Raw genomic sequence first — 19,531 nt, forward strand, 5'->3', positions numbered from 1 at the left:
GAGGAAACCCTATACCCTAGTGGAAAAGTGGATGCGCCCCCATTCTATTTCTTCGCTATCTGATTTGTCTATTCTGTGTGCCTCTGTTGCGTATGGTGTATGTCTACAATAAGCTAAATTAGTCAAAAGTCCTCTACCTCTTGAGTCTTGACCGTAACTGGTTAGCAGCTATCTTATATAGTATAGTCTACGATGGTTGCAGAGGAGTTTGTAGAGGATAAATAATAATTAAATACTAGTGTAGTAATAGAGCTAGGTATTATAAGGAATAAGTACTGTAATAGCCTAGGATATATATCTTCCTTAGAGAAAATATTGAAATATATTGTTAGAAAAATATAATTCTAGAGAACTTATTTTGAGAATACCAAAGCTAAATAAGAATCTTTAAGAGCTAGTGTAATGGTACTAAGGAGCTGGCTAGAGACCAGTTGACCAGGTGATAGATAGAGATTAAAAGCTGTAATACCTAGTAGATTATAAAACTAATTCTTGAAGAACCTTCAAAGAATCGAGTAGCAATTGCCTGTTTAATATAACAAAGAGTCCGGAGATCTATTCCGATTCGAATATGGATCAGGGTAGTATCAGTACCGTTATAACCCTACATCATCCGGTGATACCGACAGAATTAACCTCCGTCGGGTCTGGATTATAATCTTATCAGATATCTCGATAGGATAGGCCGGATCCCTCTTAATTCCGATAGGGCTAGGGCTTACTACTAATTTAATAGATCCTGTAACAACTTATCCTCTCCTTTTAAAGAAGTCTGTTCTTGACGTAGTAAAATAGGATAATAAAGGGCTATTTTTGTATATAGATAAAGTAATTATCTCTTTTAATAAGATAGAATTATATAGTAACTTCTGTAAATACAAATAAAGAAGTATAGATATAAAAACTAAAAAAACTTATATATTGAGAAAAAAGAATCTGGAAAATATCTATATCTATTACCTATCTGTATCTTCTAATATTAGATCTCCTATCGAATCTTTCTTAAAATAGCTACTACTACCGGTACTACTACAGCTACTCTTATACTTTTAAATATATAAGGGGTTATTCGTACGTATCCCTAAGCAGCTCTGATATTGTTTTGTATCTACTACTTAGGCTATACTGTTACGATTTATACTAGGCTAGCTGCCCTAGGTAGGGTATTTACTTTTAAGTATATATTTAATCAAATTAAATCAATAAAATATACTTATTATAACTTACCCGGTATAAAGGGGATATATAAAACTATAAGTTTTAGAGTCTTTTCGTACCTTATTCGTTGCTTATTTAATTATCTAGTGTAAGATGGGAATGCTCGCTGGCAGTCTGTCAAGCAGACGGGTCGATCGCGAAGAGACAAAACCACCACACTCGCAGAGTGCAGGAACGAGATGAGCAAAGCGTGACGCTATAGAGAGATGATTGAACGAGCAATAACAGAACCTTTCATACGCAGTATATCGATACCGCAACCTCAGCAGCCTCAGTAGAACATTTTCATAAAGGGGAACATGCATGTTGTTTTTGATAGTATCGAACGAACGCTACTTAATCTCACGAAACAAAACGGTGGCCTTGTTGCTAAGGCCTCCAGCACATGACTACAGGATACCGATGTTGAGAGCGGGAATCCCCATTACATACCACCCTCCCTGAAAATTTGACTGTCCCCTAGTCAAAACAAAGAAAACAAAGAAAACAAAGAAAAGAACGTCAACATTTCGTTAGACAACGCTTCCGACAGTCATGTCATGCTTCATCCATTAATAGGCACCTAGCCGCTATGAGGAAGGCCAACCTCCGCTTCGGGGGTAGGTTGCTGCATGTTCGACAGCGTTTGAAGTTCAGCATCGACGGAAGTGGGACCATCAGGCAAGAGACCTAGTTCAGGATCGTCCACGAGCATGCCTTTTTCAATGCGGGAGAAGAAGGAGTGCTTGCCATATTCCTTCTTTTCCAAGCGCTTGGTGAGTTCGAAGCAACGCAGGTATTCATACCAGGCTTCCTCTTGCCAGTCACGAACTATTCTTTTTGCAACTTCCGGATCCTTGCCAAAAAGGTCGTCCAATTCCATACAAACCGAGGGGCTGTCCCATCTCTGTCGTCCTACCAGGCAGTTCGGAATATCGTGTCGTGCTGTTCGAAATTGAACTCCGGCCGCGAAAGGAAATGGAATAGTGCCATACCGCGATGAAGGATAGCCAGATGGTGTCTTAGTAGCCGGCATTTGTGCGCGGTGCGCCTCGGCAAGCTCCTCCCATGTATTGGCTTCGGCACAGTCGAGAGTTTCGTGGTCGTCCTGAATGGCAGTATACCACGCAAGTCCTGTTCTGCGTACTGCGGTAGCCGGTCCTGTCGATCCATGAGGCAGGAATGGGAGAGAAAGACGTACGTCACCGATACCACAAACCTCTTGGGTCCATTGGATGCCGTACTTCTCCTCGTCATCTCTCGTCCACATATGGGGTTCAATGCCAGAAATGAGGCCATCGGGAACGGGCCCGCGGGACTGAATGTTCTTCCACCAATCAGCTAACCGCTCTGTCTTATGCATCCCTTTCAATATCGTGGTACAATTCCGTTTATCTTCCTGGGTGAAGGATACAGATCCTTGCAAGATACTGCCGCCCCGTCCTGTGTCGAGATAATCTTGGATGTTGATATCCAAGTGCCGAAACTTAGTATTTTCACCAATCTGAGTGCTCTTGGTGTAATAGGGGTAGGAAATCAGGCGCCATGCATGATCGGGTCGGAAAAAGACGTATGACATGTAGTAGGAGAGGTCTTGCCGAATTAGTTGCTGGATGTTTGAATACCACATCCCACGAAGCCATCCAATCTCTGTTGTCGACTTGCTCAGGTGGTAATGGTACATTCGGAACTCCTGGTGAATCAACGGCCATAGTCCCTCAGGATGTTCTCCGTCGAGGTCTTCTCCGAGCCATGAAAAGAGACCTGGCAGTATAGTGCTGCCATCATTATGCATATCCTTTGCCGGGCGAATATCAGGGGCCTTTCCAGCGTAGATCCGGTCAATCAGGGTATCAACCGACAGCCATTCTGTAGCAGCGGCGAAGTCAGAAACAAGAGGGGCGTAGTGCTGCGGCTTGAAACGATGGAAACCGAGATCGTTTTCCTGCCGGAAACTAAACCATCGAGGATGGTCCTTCATAAATCGGTCCCAGTTCCCAATGTGTCGATATGATAGGGCAACCCGGTTCACCAATTGCTGGTGATTCTTGGACGCACTAGTCATTTGTATAGCTTCCACTAGTGCCTTTGCGTGCTTACTGCAAAGAGTATTGACAGTGATATCTCCGGACCTCGCTAATCTTCTTCCAATGGCTCGCAATGCGACCAGTCCATTTTTCCGCTTCGAGAAATCTTTTTCTTTGAGGGCTCGTATCAGGGTAGCAGGGCGCAGTAAACATCCACACTTCGCATGTACATCCGCGAGGGCAACTGTTTCTTCGTCGCTTTCTTCGACAACGGCATTGTTCAATACTTCCTGCTGTGTCGGCGGGGCATCCTGCATTTCCTCGTCGCGTTCCGAATCCTGGCTAGATTCCACGCTCTCTTCTTCCTCCATATCCTGGTCTTCCAATTCATCAGGGGGAGCAGCAGCAGCAGCAGCATCATCTTCCGGTAGGAAAACACTCTTCTCGGGAGACGGAGGCAGGGTATATGCTCTTGGTTCGATCCTTGGAAGATCAAATCCTTCGCCTTTTGGACAAACGAATCCATCCTGGTCTATCTGGAGACCCGCACGATCTAGGTGTTCTTGGAGAATCGGCGTCAGGATACGGCACTGGCAGGTCTTGAGCAGGTCACTGGGTTCCAGGTGCTTGGTTTTCTGGGCTCCACTTCCTTTTCCAAAGGTACATCTCTTGATGACATGGTTGTTGATAGATAGCTTGACATCCTCGTAGGACATATCTGTGTTCAGGAGCTTACTAACTTTCTCCGCAAACGCTCGATTCTTGACCCATTGGAAGAACTCGGTGGTATTCCTGCCTGCGGGGTCTTGGTTGTCCCATCTCACAAGCGCTCGCTGTCGAATGCCTTCGATTGTTCTCGCATCCTTTGCTCTTCGCTTTTGTAGCTGGACTGCTTTTTCCCATCGAAGCTGGAATTCCTCTTGGTCTTCATGATGACCCTTCCATAACTCTGCGGAGCTAACATAGTCAAACAGCCTGCAGATGCCGTCACCGAGCAAGTCATGTGCAGCATTCAATTTCCCATAGCAAAACAGTGCAATGTCATATTTTTCTGCAGCGTCACTCTCTTCCAGGGCCTCAAGCATTTGCTCAATCGTGTGGATCTTTTTGCCTTTGATAATCATGCCTGTAGGAATTGGTTCATCCATCCTGGCTCGTCGTATTACAGCACGGTTCACTGGAGTAAAGGTGTTTTGGCTTTCCGCCATCTCGAAATCAGACATCACGGCGTATCTTTATGCGGTTCGTGCAACAAAGGAGGTGATTCGAATAGGTCTCGGAGGTAACGGTGAAAGGAGAGGTTGGTAATCGGATCGGTCAAAGGAATCGTATCCGGCGAATGGCTTCGAAGCACAGGTAAGACGTATCAAAGACGTAGGTTTCGAGGCATATTAGAAGAGGAAATAGTAAGCGGGGTCTGAAAGAAACAAAGAATCGCAGGTTTCAAAGAGCTTCGGGAACAAAGAACCAGGTCCTTTCCCCTCCTCCCGACTCGACCGTCCCTGGTCGAGTCACGCAGTGCCGAATAGTTGCAAAGCTGCAGCGAGTCCTCCGTGGTTCGTAAATGGTTCGGTGGTATCGGGCGAGCATCAAAACGCGTTCGAAAACGATGAAATGGATGAAGAAATGATGAAGGTGAGTTGCGAAAGAGAGGGGGGTTGAAGAAATTGAAAGTGAAAGAGAGGGAAGAAAGGAAGTTATATCATGTAGAGCGTGGCTTCCTAATCGGGTCGAGACAAACGGCCAAATCAGGCCGCAAGGCCGCAAGGCCCCAAGGCTCTAAGGCTCTAAGGCATCAATTTCCTGCCGGAAAACGATGCCCCGATTAGGACCTGCGACCCCTCGTTCTTCTCAACGAAGGCCTTCCCCGTCGTCGTGGTGCTCGCTCACGTGGTGTCTCAATCCATCCTTCATGTTGCTGTCGACCTTGGCCACTACCTCGGCCTCGTTGACCTCTCGGACGTCCATTTGGGTTACGCTGCGGTAAGGATGAAGCCTCTTCCTGATCATTTAGATCCTTCCGAGAATAGAACTTCTTCAATCGATCGCCATTGAATGACTCCGGCTGATGGGTCAGATCGTATAAAACCGTACCATCGAGTTCACTCAGCAAATATGAACCGCTTTTGACCGTATGAATCCGATAAGGCCCCAACCAACGGAATTGTAGTTTTGTCCTTGAATGATAGTCCATGCTGCGAATGGTGTTGTGCAGGAGAACAAGATCACCCTGTGCAAATCGGTCATTCCGAAGCAGATGATGTTCGTCGAAGAAGTGCGCATTTGCTTCTTTCAGACGGCGCATACGCAGGATTGCTTCTTCAATATCCTGGTCCCGCTTTTCGAATTGCCGCGCTCTCATTGCTAGTAAATCCTTTCGGTCTCGGACCTCATGCCATGGCAGCATGCTCCAGGTAGACATCTGTAATTCAATGGGTATAATAGGATCCTTCCCATACAGAAAGAAGAACGGGCTCATTCCAGTGGTGGCATTAACCGTAAAACGATCCGCCATCAGGACAGAATAGAAATGGGGCCTCCATGGTCGCTTGATTTGCCGAGTAACGTTGTCTATAGGGTAGCCTTCTGTCATCTTTGAGAGAGCATCTTTCATAGTTCGCATCGCACGTTCCACAGGGCCATTGGAACCGGGATGGTACGCGGAGATCTTGACTCTTGATATTTGCTCGCGTTCCAAGAAGGCTGTTAATCCTCCACGGTTTTCAGGTCCCATGTCAATTACTATTTCCCGAGGAATCCCATGACGACTGATGATATCTTCCTTGATGAATTGGACGACGCTCTCTGTTTTCGCAGAATGCAATACTCTCGCCTCTGGCCATCCGCTGACAGAGTCTCTCGCTTGAATAACGACACGTTCACCGTCTTCTGGAGGCATTCGAGTTGTGTCAATATACCATTTATCGAAAAGCAACAGCGGTTGCGTAACAATAGCAGGTTCATGCAGACGATTCGGAGCTCTGGCCTGGCATAATGAGCATGTCTTAACATATTTTGACACATCTTCGTACGCGCGAGACCACCAGTAGCGATGTTTGATCAAGGCATACGTAGCTTCTCGTCCTTTATGGCCAAGATCATCATGGGTGCTTTTCAACGCAGCTTGTTGGTCTTCTTTTTTGTCTAGAACCCTGCGGAGCAATTCGGCATTACCTTTGACACGTCGGAACAAATGACGCTCTTGAACGACGAACTTCATGCATTTTCTTTTGAACGAATAGAATTCAGACAGGCTCATGCGGCCAGGTCTTCGGAGGGTTGTCAGGTATCTTGCAATTTGCTCCGATTCAGAAGAGTATCCTTCATGCAGCACATCGATAACAGGATCACCGGGAATTTCAACATTAGCAGAGACAGGACAACAACTGGCTCGGAGATATAGGACCTCCGTATCAACAAAGTCATCAATATCCTGTTCTTGGTCTCTCTCATGTAGATCTTCCTCAGTTGGTGGACGGCGGGATAGGGCATCTGCAGCGCCATTGCCAGTGCCAGGAACGTGCTTGACATCAAAATCAAAAAGCTGAATCCATGCAATCCAGCGGGTAACAAGAGCACCAGGGAGGTCGGTTGCAGTGCGATTCAATTGAGCCACCAAGGTATTAGCATCAGTCTCCAAGACGAAGTGTACCCCATATAGCCAATGGCGAAATTTCTTAAAAGCCATCAAAACAGCACGGCATTCTAGCTTTCCTGCGTCATATTTCGATTCAGCCTGTGACCAAACCCCTGACTCGTATCGTGCAGGATTGCGGACACCGTTCCGAGCCTGCATGAGCACGCCACCCCATCCTTTTATAGAAGCATCTGCAGCAACGATCATGAGAAACGGATTAAAGTCGTAATCTATAGGCAGGACTGAGGGGAACTCTGAAAGGCGTGACTTTATCTCGGTAAACGCCACCTGGTGGACTTCGTTCCACATAAAATGGGCATTCTTTCGCAGTATCTCATAGAGAGGCTTCATGATGACCTGGAATTTCTCAATCAGGATACGAAAGTAGACAGCAAGGCCGACAAATGAACGCAGTTCATCCTTCGACCGAGGCGTAGGCCACTGTGTAACCTTTGCAACCTTCGCTTCGTCGGGTCGTCGGCCATTAATGTCACACACCCAGCCGACAACTTCAATTCCTTTCATCATAAACTGGGACTTTTCGGCTGAGATGACCGCTCCGGCTAATTCCAAAAGATATAGCGCTTCATCGAGATTCTGAACGTGCTCTAGGACATATCGGCGAATCCCTTCTTCTACAAACTCGTCATTGTATGTTGTTCGCGGACCCTTAACGGCAACATCGTCAAGGAATGAACGCGCCTTTGTGCCGAAAATACTATGCAGAATGACCGAGATCACTCGTTGAAACTGGGCGACTGAATTCGATGCACCTTGGAGAATGGTGGTCTGGCGAAGCAGACCGAGGGGAGTTTGAATAGCCGTTAGATCCCGATCATCCTTATGCAGTTCGATTTGATCATATCCGGAGAAGAGGTCGACTAACGAAGCCATCGCCATTCCTGCAAACTCTTCGGCAAACTCATCTGCTATTGGAGGCATGTTGGCATCTCTTTTTGTCACTTTGTTGATCATCATTGCTGCGTTGACCATTCGATATTTGCCAGTTTGCTTCTTGCCGACAAGGAACCACGGGTTCCGATACGGTCCATCACAGGGTTCGAGCACGCCCTTGCGTAGCCGATCACGCAGCATTTCGATGACTATAGCGTTCAGTGCATGGGGGATCTTAAAACCGGGGTGCTGCCACGCTTCATGGGAGACGGTTTTAATGCGTTGCGGAGGCATTACTTCGTTGTGTATCCTCTGAACATGTTCCCATTCCCAGGCTAGCACTCCCTCTCTTTTGAAAAGAAGTTCTCGAAAAAGTGCTCTCTCACGTGGCAGTAGATCCTTTCCTACTAGCAGTGTTATCTCTCGTTCTGGGGTAAGACGAGCACCTCTCGCAATCACGGAAATACGAGGCTTGAGCAAATGGTCGAATTCAGTTCGAATGTCAGGTGCGCGATACTGAGTATGGTACTTTTTGAGGCATTCGTGCTGCCAATCAGGGTGGCCGACGGGGATCGTCCCATCTGATTCCGATGAATTTACCGGACGAACTTTGTCAGCCTTCCTTTTATAGAGCGTATTGACCGGTGCTCGATAGTAAGACGGATATTCAGGACGACTCTTCCATAACGGTCGAGTGTCGGTCATGCTCTCGAGAGAGAACCCAGTACGATATTCCTGGGCGACCAGTTGGTCTTGAACGGCATGTAATTGCCGCGCGTAACTGGGAGATGGTTTTCCTGCAGGAAAACCCCTGACTGGCGGTGCCGCGAAGAACTCAATATGATTAACATGTTTTTGTATGGTTTTGTCGTTTTCGACTGTTTTTGGCTGTAGAATTTTTGTTTTCTGAGAACGCAGCTGACAGCAAGAGGAAGAAGAAAGAGATATAATCGATTCGGAAGGCGGTGATTCAGGGCAGAGGATTGAGACCTCAGTAAACAACACCGGAACAGGGGATGACAACACGCCTACATACCCTGCTCGTCGTTTAAAGAAGCGGAGTCCTGGGGCCACAGTTGATTCTCGAAGATAGATCCGCCATCACTGGGACGATAAGCAATGAATGAAGTGTATCGCTTACGGCCTTCATTAAAAATGGTGCACATGACTCGGCCATCTGTCATTTCCTCAGTCCGCAACCCTGCGTTGCTTGCCCACAATCTGCCAAGAAGCAACTCATTCGTGGTATTATCCGTCACCATAGTATGGGAATTGACCGTAACGCCGCTAATGGTGATAGGCAAGTGTTCAAGACATGCTGCAACACTGATTCCACGACCTCCGTCCACTGGGGTGAGCTGAAGATGAGGCTTGAGTCTCATCTCGGGCAACGCGCTCATACGCTTAACCACCTTTCGATGGATAATGTTGACCGCACTTCCTGTATCGATCAATGCCTTGATAATCTGGTCGCCGACAACCGCCGTTGCATACATAAACCCTCGCGTATATTCCTGGTGTGACTTTATAGGGGCCTCGATAACCTGCGCAGTTTGGAAATTGACTGAAGAACTAACAACCGGAGGAACTGAAGCATCATAATTAGGACCTGACGACATAAAATGGGAACGAGCTCTCTTCTGCAATTCCTGAACCTGGGCATCGACGCATTGAGATAGATCTGCAGCAGTAGCATTAATGGGCACTTGGTTGATGACCTCGGTAAGCTTCTGACATATAGCATCTGTGCTGATATCTTTTCCGACACCAGCTCGAATACGAGGAGCAGCGCCAAGGAGTTCACCAATAGAGATCGTAACGCTAGTTTCCCAAACCTTCCGCAGTATCAGGTCGGTAATCATGGACCTTTTCTCAGCCACAGCAGGATCCTGCGGTCCTCTGACCCGACGCGGAATGTCATTCGGAGATGGGTTTCCTGCCGGAAAACCTTGCAGCGTTTGTTCCTGAGAAGTTCCCTGGGTGTCATCTGGTACAAGCATTGGTTCATCCTCATTAGCCTCCTCAATACGCGGTTGAAAACGGCCTTGCTGAGCATTCCTGGTACGCGCGTATTCAGACGCGCGCTGTTTTCCCTTTCTCACACGACCATCCTGGACCTGTCCTCCGATAGCATTAACTGGACCTGTCCAATATTCCTCTCCATATTCTTCCTCATCCTCTGACAGTTTTTCCCATGCAGGCTCAGATCCAAGAAGGGACGCAGCAACATATCGAACCGGAGCAGAATAATAGTCATGACCAGAGATACCATTGAGAGACGCGCCTAGGAACTGTACTGGAGCAGAGGGTATCGATTGGACATGATTGCTTGCAGATTGCTGTAGGTTTTGGTTTGCCCATGCAGCATATTGTTCAGGAATCAAGTCTTTCCTCAGAACCCCTATTCGCAGTCTCAGTTCCGGGCCCGGATTTACCTTGGTTCCTAGAGTCGTTCGACCAGTTATCTCATTCCGGTGGATCATTCCCTTTGCCTCGAAGTCCCGGATAGAATCACATTGATCGGGGGTGCTGTTGTGTGGACCTCCACATGTCCAGCATTCCCTAGGAGGACCGACCCCCATGCCATTCGACGGTATACCTCGGTTTTGTTCATAAAAAGGGTTATTCCGGCGATCAGACCTAGCATCCAGTTTCAGCGCAAGAGCTTCCAGTTTCCGGGCTACATCGTCAATTGCTCGCGAGGTAGAGTCATCAGCTTGTCGATCCTTGGGTAGAACAACCGGGATAGCAGGTACGAGAGGAACAGAAGAAACAGACTGCTGCTGCAGTGACGAAGATACATGGGGAGAAGGAGACGATTTCCTTGCAGGTTCTTTTATCTCGGTCTTTCGCTGAACTTCAGCCTCAACGCGCAGGGTTGCTTGCACCTGTTCATAGGCCGTCTGGTAGGAGATCTGATCACGGCGAGAACGAGACCTCTCTGCATGTCGCTTATGAATCCTTTTCTGCCATTTTATTGGAAGACCCTTGATAAGCGTGCTTGCTCGGTCAATATCACTCAGAAGACCCAGCAACGATATTTCCGTGGATACTTCATGAAACTCGCTCAGATAATGACGAATCTCATCATTTGTCGAACGTTCAATGGCAACAAGCTGGTCGAGATATTCCTTGGTATACCTCAACTGCTCATCATCCCAGTCATGGTAATTGTCCAAGAAGGCCTCACGAAACATGCGCCAATTCCTCGTTTTCCAGGCATAATGACCTTCAACCCAGACACGCGGCGGTCTTTCGCAGTATTGGGGAGGAGATCCATAATTTCCTTATGACGGACAATACCACTGCGACGACAGGTATCCTCTAGCTTTCTCAGGAAATCAGATGCATTGGTTTCATTGAAAGCAGGGGCCCCCTGGGATCCTGGGGCTGGCATCGCGCTGTATATCATTTGATATATTGGTCGAGGCGGCGGAACAGCATAGTAATGAGTTGGTGGTACAGGATCCCGCGAAGGTATTGTCGGCGGAGGGGGCGGAGGTGGTCTTGCAGTAGCTTCCTGAATTACAGGACTAGCAGGACGAGAGGGTTCACCAATAGTCGATCCAGAAGCTTCAGGAAGCGGTTCGCGAAACTGAGTGAATTGTTCCGCGGCGGTAATGGGTGCAGCCATATCGCCAGGAAGTTCACTGTCATTTCCACCGTCATTGATAGCCATGGTTTCGGGAGATCGTTTTCCTGCAGGAAAACGAGGTGCCGAGGAACAAGAAGAACAAACAGATGTAGTATCAGAGAATGAATCAGCCTGACAAAACGATTCCGAAGTAGAAACAGAAGTAGATGAAGATGTAGACAAAGAAGGGGATACAGAACGGGGAACAGGGGACTCTGTACTCAATGGTAATAATAATAACGACGCAGCCGTTGGCGATTGATTCCGTTCCGACAGTGATCCTTTTTCCAATAAATAACGTAGCGCAAATGACAACAGAATATTAGACAGCGCTGAATGCCAGACATAGCCAATGCCAGGACATCTCTGAATCGCTATCTTATGCAATTGACCCGGTGTCATTCGTAAAATGCCTTCCAGTGTTATGGCATCTCCCGTGTGCCAATCAGCGAGCGTTGATCGTAAAAACTGCACATATTCCGCAGATAGCGGCATTTCGATAGGCCTTTCGGCTGACATTTCGAACATTTGATAGGCTGATCCTACCTAGGATCAAGCCGCTCTTCACCCTTTGTGATATGTTCGAATACCGTCGTATTCTCTCAGGGTCAAACGCAGTACCCACTTCTCACAATGATATTGCTCTTGCTTTCAGCCACCCTTTTGTTAATCGAGCCTTCCCGGGGACGCCATATGTAAGATGGGAATGCTCGCTGGCAGTCTGTCAAGCAGACGGGTCGATCGCGAAGAGACAAAACCACCACACTCGCAGAGTGCAGGAACGAGATGAGCAAAGCGTGACGCTATAGAGAGATGATTGAACGAGCAATAACAGAACCTTTCATACGCAGTATATCGATACCGCAACCTCAGCAGCCTCAGTAGAACATTTTCATAAAGGGGAACATGCATGTTGTTTTTGATAGTATCGAACGAACGCTACTTAATCTCACGAAACAAAACGGTGGCCTTGTTGCTAAGGCCTCCAGCACATGACTACAGGATACCGATGTTGAGAGCGGGAATCCCCATTACACTAGGTTTTTATCGGTATAATAGGGAATATAAGAGACTTTTTGTATATTCTTATATAGGCCTGAGATATTATAGCTAGTATAATAGGCAGTCTGGCTACAGCTGTAGGGAAAGTTACTGTTAATTAGGGTCTGAATACCTAAGCCTACTGTACTAGTCTCTTCAGAAGTGTCACCCAGTTCACACTTTTTGTCTGTGCACCCCATAGTAAACACTTCGGTGGGCTGCAGCGACCTGTCCCGCCATTACAGCCTATATCTATTCCTATGTGCTTCCCGCCATAAGTACTCGCACTATCTTATGTAGATTTTTATCATTATTGAGCAACTATGCTTCCTATATACTTGGCCCTCGAAGAGATATCTCATACCTAAACCTGCTATTTTTCGGATATATATATTATAAGCGCTGCCAGTAATCCCTGGTCATTAATAGCAATGGTAATTAGAGGTATCAGAAAAAGCAAAATATCTTCTCTCTCTCAGCATACGTAATGCGTCGCACTGCTGATAAGTACATATAGGAAAGTACTAGGACTTTCTGTATTCCTCCGGTTATCCGCTGCTAATTTCGTTCCCTTATTATTCTTTAATTTTGTTTTAACCTAGTCGCGTCCCAATGATCTATCTAGCTCCCCTTTCCTATCTGGTTTCTACGCAGGAATAGCCTATACTCCCCTTATACCTGGACTGGGGGGAGTATGTTGCAATATACACCCTGTGTCGGTACGTAATTTCAACGGAAGGTATACAGGTAAGCGGTTATTTCCGAAAAAAAATATCAGATCCCGAAAAGCCGACAGGCTGGCCTAGACTAATATCTTTGCAGATACCGTTTCTGAAATAGGAGTTCAGCCAAACTACGCCCGAACAGGTCTCTGTCTTATTCTGCTCTTCAGATTTGCGCCGGGTTCCAGTGTTTACAGTGTTCCTATATCAGTATTAGTATATACCTCGTAGGCCGGCACCTAAGGGGGGTTTTATTTCCCGGATCAGCCCTTGTCTTATCCAGATCCTAATACGCTCTATAAGCAAGTCTTTGTATAGTCCTGGACCTAGTTAACTGTGACCTAATTATACTGGACTATTGCGAGCGACTTAAAGGGTACGGACGGAAATGTACTAAGTGAGCCTCTGAATGATCTAAAGAGCACTGCCAATATTGTATTATTGTATAATCTATGCCAACGAGAGACGTACTTCTGTACAGTCTAGCAACCGTACAATAGCTCCTAGTACAGCAGACAGGATACTTATGAAGGAACTTACCCTTGGCTCAAGCGGACACAATGGATTGTAATATATCAGGGTGTTCTATATAATGTTCTTAAGCGATTAATGCTTCTCCCTGTCGATTCTAGCATTAAATATAGCCTACAGCTAGGATTCGTCCGGGACCGAGCTATAGTGAGCCTATCAGCAGACAAAGAGCGAATTCATCATCTAGTATCCGGACTTAATAGTGTTCTTAACTGCTGCGAGGAAACTATACGGCGTACCGGATATCCTATACTTGCCTGGCTTAAGAGTTATACGGTTACAGAGCCTTCGTCTCGACCGTTCTCCTTCCTCGAGACTCTACAGGGCCGACATCGATACAGACGAACATGGAAATAATTCGTGGTGTTTGTTCTCTGAGTGTTCTGTCTCGGGCCAGTACTGTCACAGGGGATCCTACACATAGGGCTCTAATCTGAACACTATGAGCAATTAGAACAAATCTGGGCGTATCTGAATCAATGTTCTCCTCTAAGGGAGCCTCCCGTTCGGATAAGTGTTGCGGCAGATATACCTCCTGTACCAATTTTCAAGGCTTCTGGCGGGGACGACCCTAGTTATAGACATCGCCATAACCCATTTTGGGTTGAACATGCCGACCCAAAACCCAACCCACTGGGTTTTGGGTTATAGTAGCTAGAACCCAACCCAACCCAAAACCCAGTGGGTTATAAATGGGTAACCCATTTCGACCCATTTCGACCCATTTTAGCATAATTTTTCATAATTTTTCATAATTTTTATGTACTGTATTCGAATACCAGTTCTATATCTTTTTTTTCTAGAAGTATTTAGAACTTAATATTTTATATATAGCTTTGTCTAATATTAATTATTTTATATTTAAAATTTAGGATCTAAATATTAAGTATTAAAAAAGTTATTAAGAAAGTAAGACTTTGTATAAAGACATATATATAATCTAGTAGGGTATACCACTATCTTTACTATAGAACTCTGTAATTTATTTTATTTTTTAATATACTATTTTTAACCTTTTTAACCTGTAATATATATATTTTTAATATAGAATAATAATATTATTAAATAAAAAACTAAAAATACCTATATATAAGGCCCTAAAACAGCTCTGATACATACAGTATTTGAAGGCTTGGCATATTTGTCCTGTTTACACCAAAATGGGGACCCACTGGGTCCCCATGTGGGTTTTGGGTTAAGGGCCTCAACCCAAAACCCATCAATGGGTTATAGAATTGGACCCAAAACCCATTTTGGGCTGGGTTGGGTTGGGTTGGGTCATGGTTGACATGGGTTCTGGCGATGTCTACCTAGTTACAATGAGCTCTAGGGGCTAGAAGACGTCAGTTCAGCTGAAAGTGATGATACTACGGATTGCACTGAGGGTAAAGATATCGTTATACCCTATAAAAGCGATGATGGGCGAGTTAGCCTAAGAATGCCTAGAATTATTTCTGGAGATGACTGCTCATCTGCTTGTGCATCGAATTTGCAAGGGTCTCTCCTTGAGATGCTCTTTAAGTTATGTGTGCTGTTTATCACTCAGACTTTTACAGACGGGCAACCCAAATCCAGTATCCTGGTATATTTTAGTGGTGTTCTCGGTATGAGTTCCAAAGGGGGCCACTTTTTGTCCGCTCGGCTTTTTACCACCTATAACTATTCTACGTTGAACTACAGTGTAATTCTGAACCCCTCCATAGTTAAGAGAGCGGGAGCTAGGCTGAAAACTAACTAGCGTACACTGTTATTCAGGAAAACGGACATTGTTATTTAGAACTCTCCTCCTATTACTCACATACTATTTTTACTTTCTAAAGGCTGCATAGAAATTACAACAATCTTAACTCTAACTCTGTAAGTTTTACAATCGCCGTATTCAAGTTTAAGTAGTTTTATTTAAGACTACTATTTCCGATTATAGAAAGTCTTACCTTCCGATTGTACTTACAACCACCCAACTCAAATATATTTCTAACCACAATCTAAGTAGAATACTAAGGAATTATATTAGTACTAAGTCAATAAAGTTTTAGGTCCTATTCTTTCTAAACATATAATACCCTATATAGCAACTTAAGCAGTTATATACTATCACTACAGTACCTTAATGTCTTACAATATCTGATTACTCACATTTCTAACCAGTCTCTCTTACCATCTCCGTAATAAACATCATATCAAGAGTCAGTAGCGGCAAATTATCAAATCTGTACGCAAACTAGCTTATATAGCACAACACAATACTAGGGTTATCTAGCCCTAAGATAGGATTTATAAGATTTACAGATTACCGACTGTGCTCAGGTTTATCTGCTACTTCCCTAATTATAACGTTTGCTCTACCAATAAGGATCAGATCCGCTAATATTATAATAAGGATTACTAATAGCAGGTTGTACAGCAGAGGGTAATTCTATAGTATAAGGCCTTTATACAGACGCTTTTTTACCAGAAACAAAGTTAGCAGTACTTTACTATTGTTCTTACCGACCGGATTCTATCCTCTAACCCTTAGTATATATATCGGTATACCAACACCCCTTATAATATATTACTATCCGGTTCTATAACGCCTCCTTTGTCAGCCCTTACCGGCGATATATAGAAACAGATTATAGGTCAATACTAAAAGAGTCTCTCTTAATCGCTACAGAAATCTATCGCCATAGCCTACTATATATCCAAGATTACTCCCTTTATAAAGCGGGCCGGCATCTATATCTACCTTAAAGGGCTAGAGGTTAGAGATCTTAGTCCTAGTTATCGAATACCACAATAGGACCTAGAGCCTTTACTTTTTATTATTTACAAAAGCGTCTAACGTATACTTAAGGGGCTAATAGCTGTCCTAGTATATAACTAAGATACAGAGGTACGCTAGCTTAGTCGCTATAATGCTTAGCTTCTTAATACGTTTACCCGGGGAGAAATATCCTAGGACCTACTCTCTGATCTCTAGAATAAACGTATACAACAGAGATATATTACTACCTAGCAGCAGCTGGTATGCTACTAGGAGCGTGTTGTAGAGCAGTAGTAACTTTAGGATAATCTCTTTTAAGCTAGTATACGGTAGCTTAAGGTATAGGTCGAAGTAACTAAGATCGTAAGTAAGATTATTAATCTTCCGGGATCTAAGGTCGATAGTCTGTATAGGGAGGATCTGTATACCCGGTTAGATTAAGCTGTACTTTAATTCAGCCTTACTATCATCTAGTACCCAGTTTCTCGTCAAAAGTTTAATTCCGTCCTTATTTCCTATGCCGCAGTACGCTTTTAGAGCCCGATACAAGGAGTATAGCTTACGATTAGGAATTATATATCTATACTCTCGCAGTTGATCTATAACTGCTAGATAGTTATCCTTACGTCTGTATTAGCAGAGACAGTAGAGGGTAAGGATACAGAGATAAGTACTATAATTATTATAATCCGAGACAAATAGTTATTAAACAATACTAACAGTCCTCTCTTAGAGCTGCTTAAGAACCAACTGCTTAGATTCTATATTAATTAGACTAAGGTCCCCCTGGCCTAGATCCGCTGGTATACCGATGGTTAGACTCTGGTCTGGTTAGATATAGTCTTTTACCTCTCTAATATCTATAAGATTATCTTTTAGCAGATTACAGAGGTCTAGCAGATTCTTAAGGTTAAGCTTTATCTTAGTAGGTACTCTAGCCTAGTATCAGAGATCCTAATTATCGTATATAATAAGCTAGTTAATAATTAGGACACTACTGCACTAGGCTAGTCCTTTATCACTAATTTACAGAATACGTGCTATCTAGATCCGGTTAAAGACTAGCTAATTACTTAGGTTAGTAGGACGCCTACACTATTTAATATATTCTGGTTGCAGAATACTAAGGGCTATTAGATTATATCTGCTAATATAACTTAGTAGTATAAGAACGCTGTCTAGCAGTTTCTTTGGATAGTTATAGTCCTGTTCTTTCTCAGCTCTAGGCAGTAAGGATATTATACTAAGTTTATTAGGCTACAGTAGCAGAACACTACATTGACTACGCACGATCTCTTTCTCTACAATAGACAGATACTTTTTATCCTAACCCAAGGGACCTGGTGCAGTCTACCTGACTGCATAGCGGTGAGGAGCTCTTAAGTATGGGCAGTATTTGCCCTACAGGGTAGACTGTAAGCACTTTTTCTAGGGTAGACTGTAAGTACTTTTTTTTGTACGACTAACTTCATATTTTTATAAGTTCTAAGTTTATATATACTCTATCTCCAGTTTAATTTCTAGAAGCTACTGTCCCCTATAGCAGCTGTATAAGTAAACCCTAAATTATCTAAAACCCTAAATATTTTTTGAATGGGGTATAACCGGGAGACTCTACTCTGGGGTTTTAGACCTACTTTAATATCTTCTAAAAGGTAATCATTAACGTACGACCCCTGAATATATATTATTACTTTGTTAGTTACTTTCTAATACCTTCTAATTACTCTTATTTTTTAACCCTTAATTATAGAAACTAATATTCCTACTCTTATACAGGAGGTTTTTACTCCTCTCTATACTCTACCTATTCTTATCTGCTATAAGTATTAATTAGCCGTACGATTAAGCCAAGTTATTGCTTATTTAACCTCTTCTGTATATAAGATTTTAGCTAGAATTACTTCTAAGATCTAGAAAGCCCTCCCTACACTCTGGCCCTAATTACTTACTACCTTTACATCTGACTTAATCCCTAATTAACCACTACCTTTTCCTTACCTTCCTCTTTATTATAATGATATTTAGTGCTAATTTACCCCTACTTATTACTATATCTGTTGTACAACGAAGGTTATAAAAGAGCACTAGCAGACGTCCTACTAATAGCTTATCTCAGCTATCTCTACAGCTTCTACCTAACAGCTCTTAGAGAATCGTACGCGCTTAGTCTCTTACTAATATCTCTATTACCGAAGGCCTTACTTATACTATTTTACTGTAACTAACCCTAAAGTTAGAGAGTCTAAATTAGACGAGTTAGATCCTGCCTCTACTACCCTTAATTAGCTCTTTGACTATCTAGAAGAGCAGTATCAGTAGGTCTTTTAACCTACCGATCGTACGATAGAGGAACTAGAGCTGAATAAGGCTATACTATAGCTTCGTTGTATACAGTGGTCCTAGTATCTAGTAAACCAGTATACTAAGGTTCTCTAGTCCTTAATTAAGCTACCTAAATTTAATACTATAGATCTACTGTCGAAAATCTACCAGGCTATAGATAGTATAGCTCATACGGTACAACAGATTACTAAACACTGTGGCTATTTAATCCGGGTTAAGTGTTACGCGTAGCTAACTGGTCACAGTGAGTGGTTAGATCGTGGGTTAACAACTTACCAGTTGTTCTCTGTATCGTTGGTCGTGCGTGCTATCTATCACTCGTACTCCTTAAGTATCGACTCGCAATCGTACCGTTGCTGTGCTAAGCCTTACACGGACTCGGATCCTGTAGAGTAACTTTGAAGGAGGCGCCAGGTAGTGCGCCAAGTAGGTCAGTCCGAAGAGCTCCCCTACTTGTAGTATGTTTGTCACAAGAGATGAAACTGAATGAAGAGCAATCCAAAGGTATACTGTAGTAACTTAGATTGATTGATCGCGAAGACTAAATACATGTGCGTGAAGGAGCGTCCTTATATATCTAATCCTCCGTGGTGTGGTATACTGGAAGGTACATCTGGTGGTATACCAGATCGTGTCCTTCCACCTACCCGCTGGTATACCCGCTGGTATACCCTGTGGTCACGTGCCAGTTCACAGGTTCCCATATTCTAGGCGTAATCCTGGGATGTGTGAAAGCGTGGCCGTTTCTTGCACCAG

At 44.2% G+C, this 19,531-nt stretch overlaps 2 protein-coding genes across 2 annotated transcripts; both read right to left on the reverse strand.

The window, feature by feature from the left end:
• Nucleotides 1-1,780: 1,780 nt before the first annotated feature.
• N7509_004498 (uncharacterized protein) lies at nucleotides 1,781-4,447 on the reverse strand (the record flags this gene model as incomplete). Its single annotated transcript, XM_056629135.1, has 2 exons — nucleotides 1,781-2,033; nucleotides 3,060-4,447. The coding sequence occupies 2 exons, from the start codon at nucleotides 4,445-4,447 to the stop codon at nucleotides 1,781-1,783; spliced, it is 1,641 nt and encodes a 546-aa protein (XP_056491869.1).
• Nucleotides 4,448-5,049: 602 nt separating this feature from the next.
• Nucleotides 5,050-8,460, reverse strand: N7509_004499 (reverse transcriptase family protein; the record flags this gene model as incomplete). The annotated part of the gene is made up of 1 exon (XM_056629136.1): nucleotides 5,050-8,460. The coding sequence occupies one exon, from the start codon at nucleotides 8,458-8,460 to the stop codon at nucleotides 5,050-5,052; it is 3,411 nt and encodes a 1,136-aa protein (XP_056491870.1).
• Between the last annotated feature and the right edge of the window lie 11,071 nt (nucleotides 8,461-19,531).

Source organism: Penicillium cosmopolitanum (genome assembly GCF_028827165.1).
Source record: "Penicillium cosmopolitanum strain IBT 29677 chromosome Unknown utg000005l:1.0-4006212.0:1.0-4009387.0, whole genome shotgun sequence".
NCBI classification, from domain to species: Eukaryota; Fungi; Ascomycota; class Eurotiomycetes; order Eurotiales; family Aspergillaceae; genus Penicillium; species Penicillium cosmopolitanum.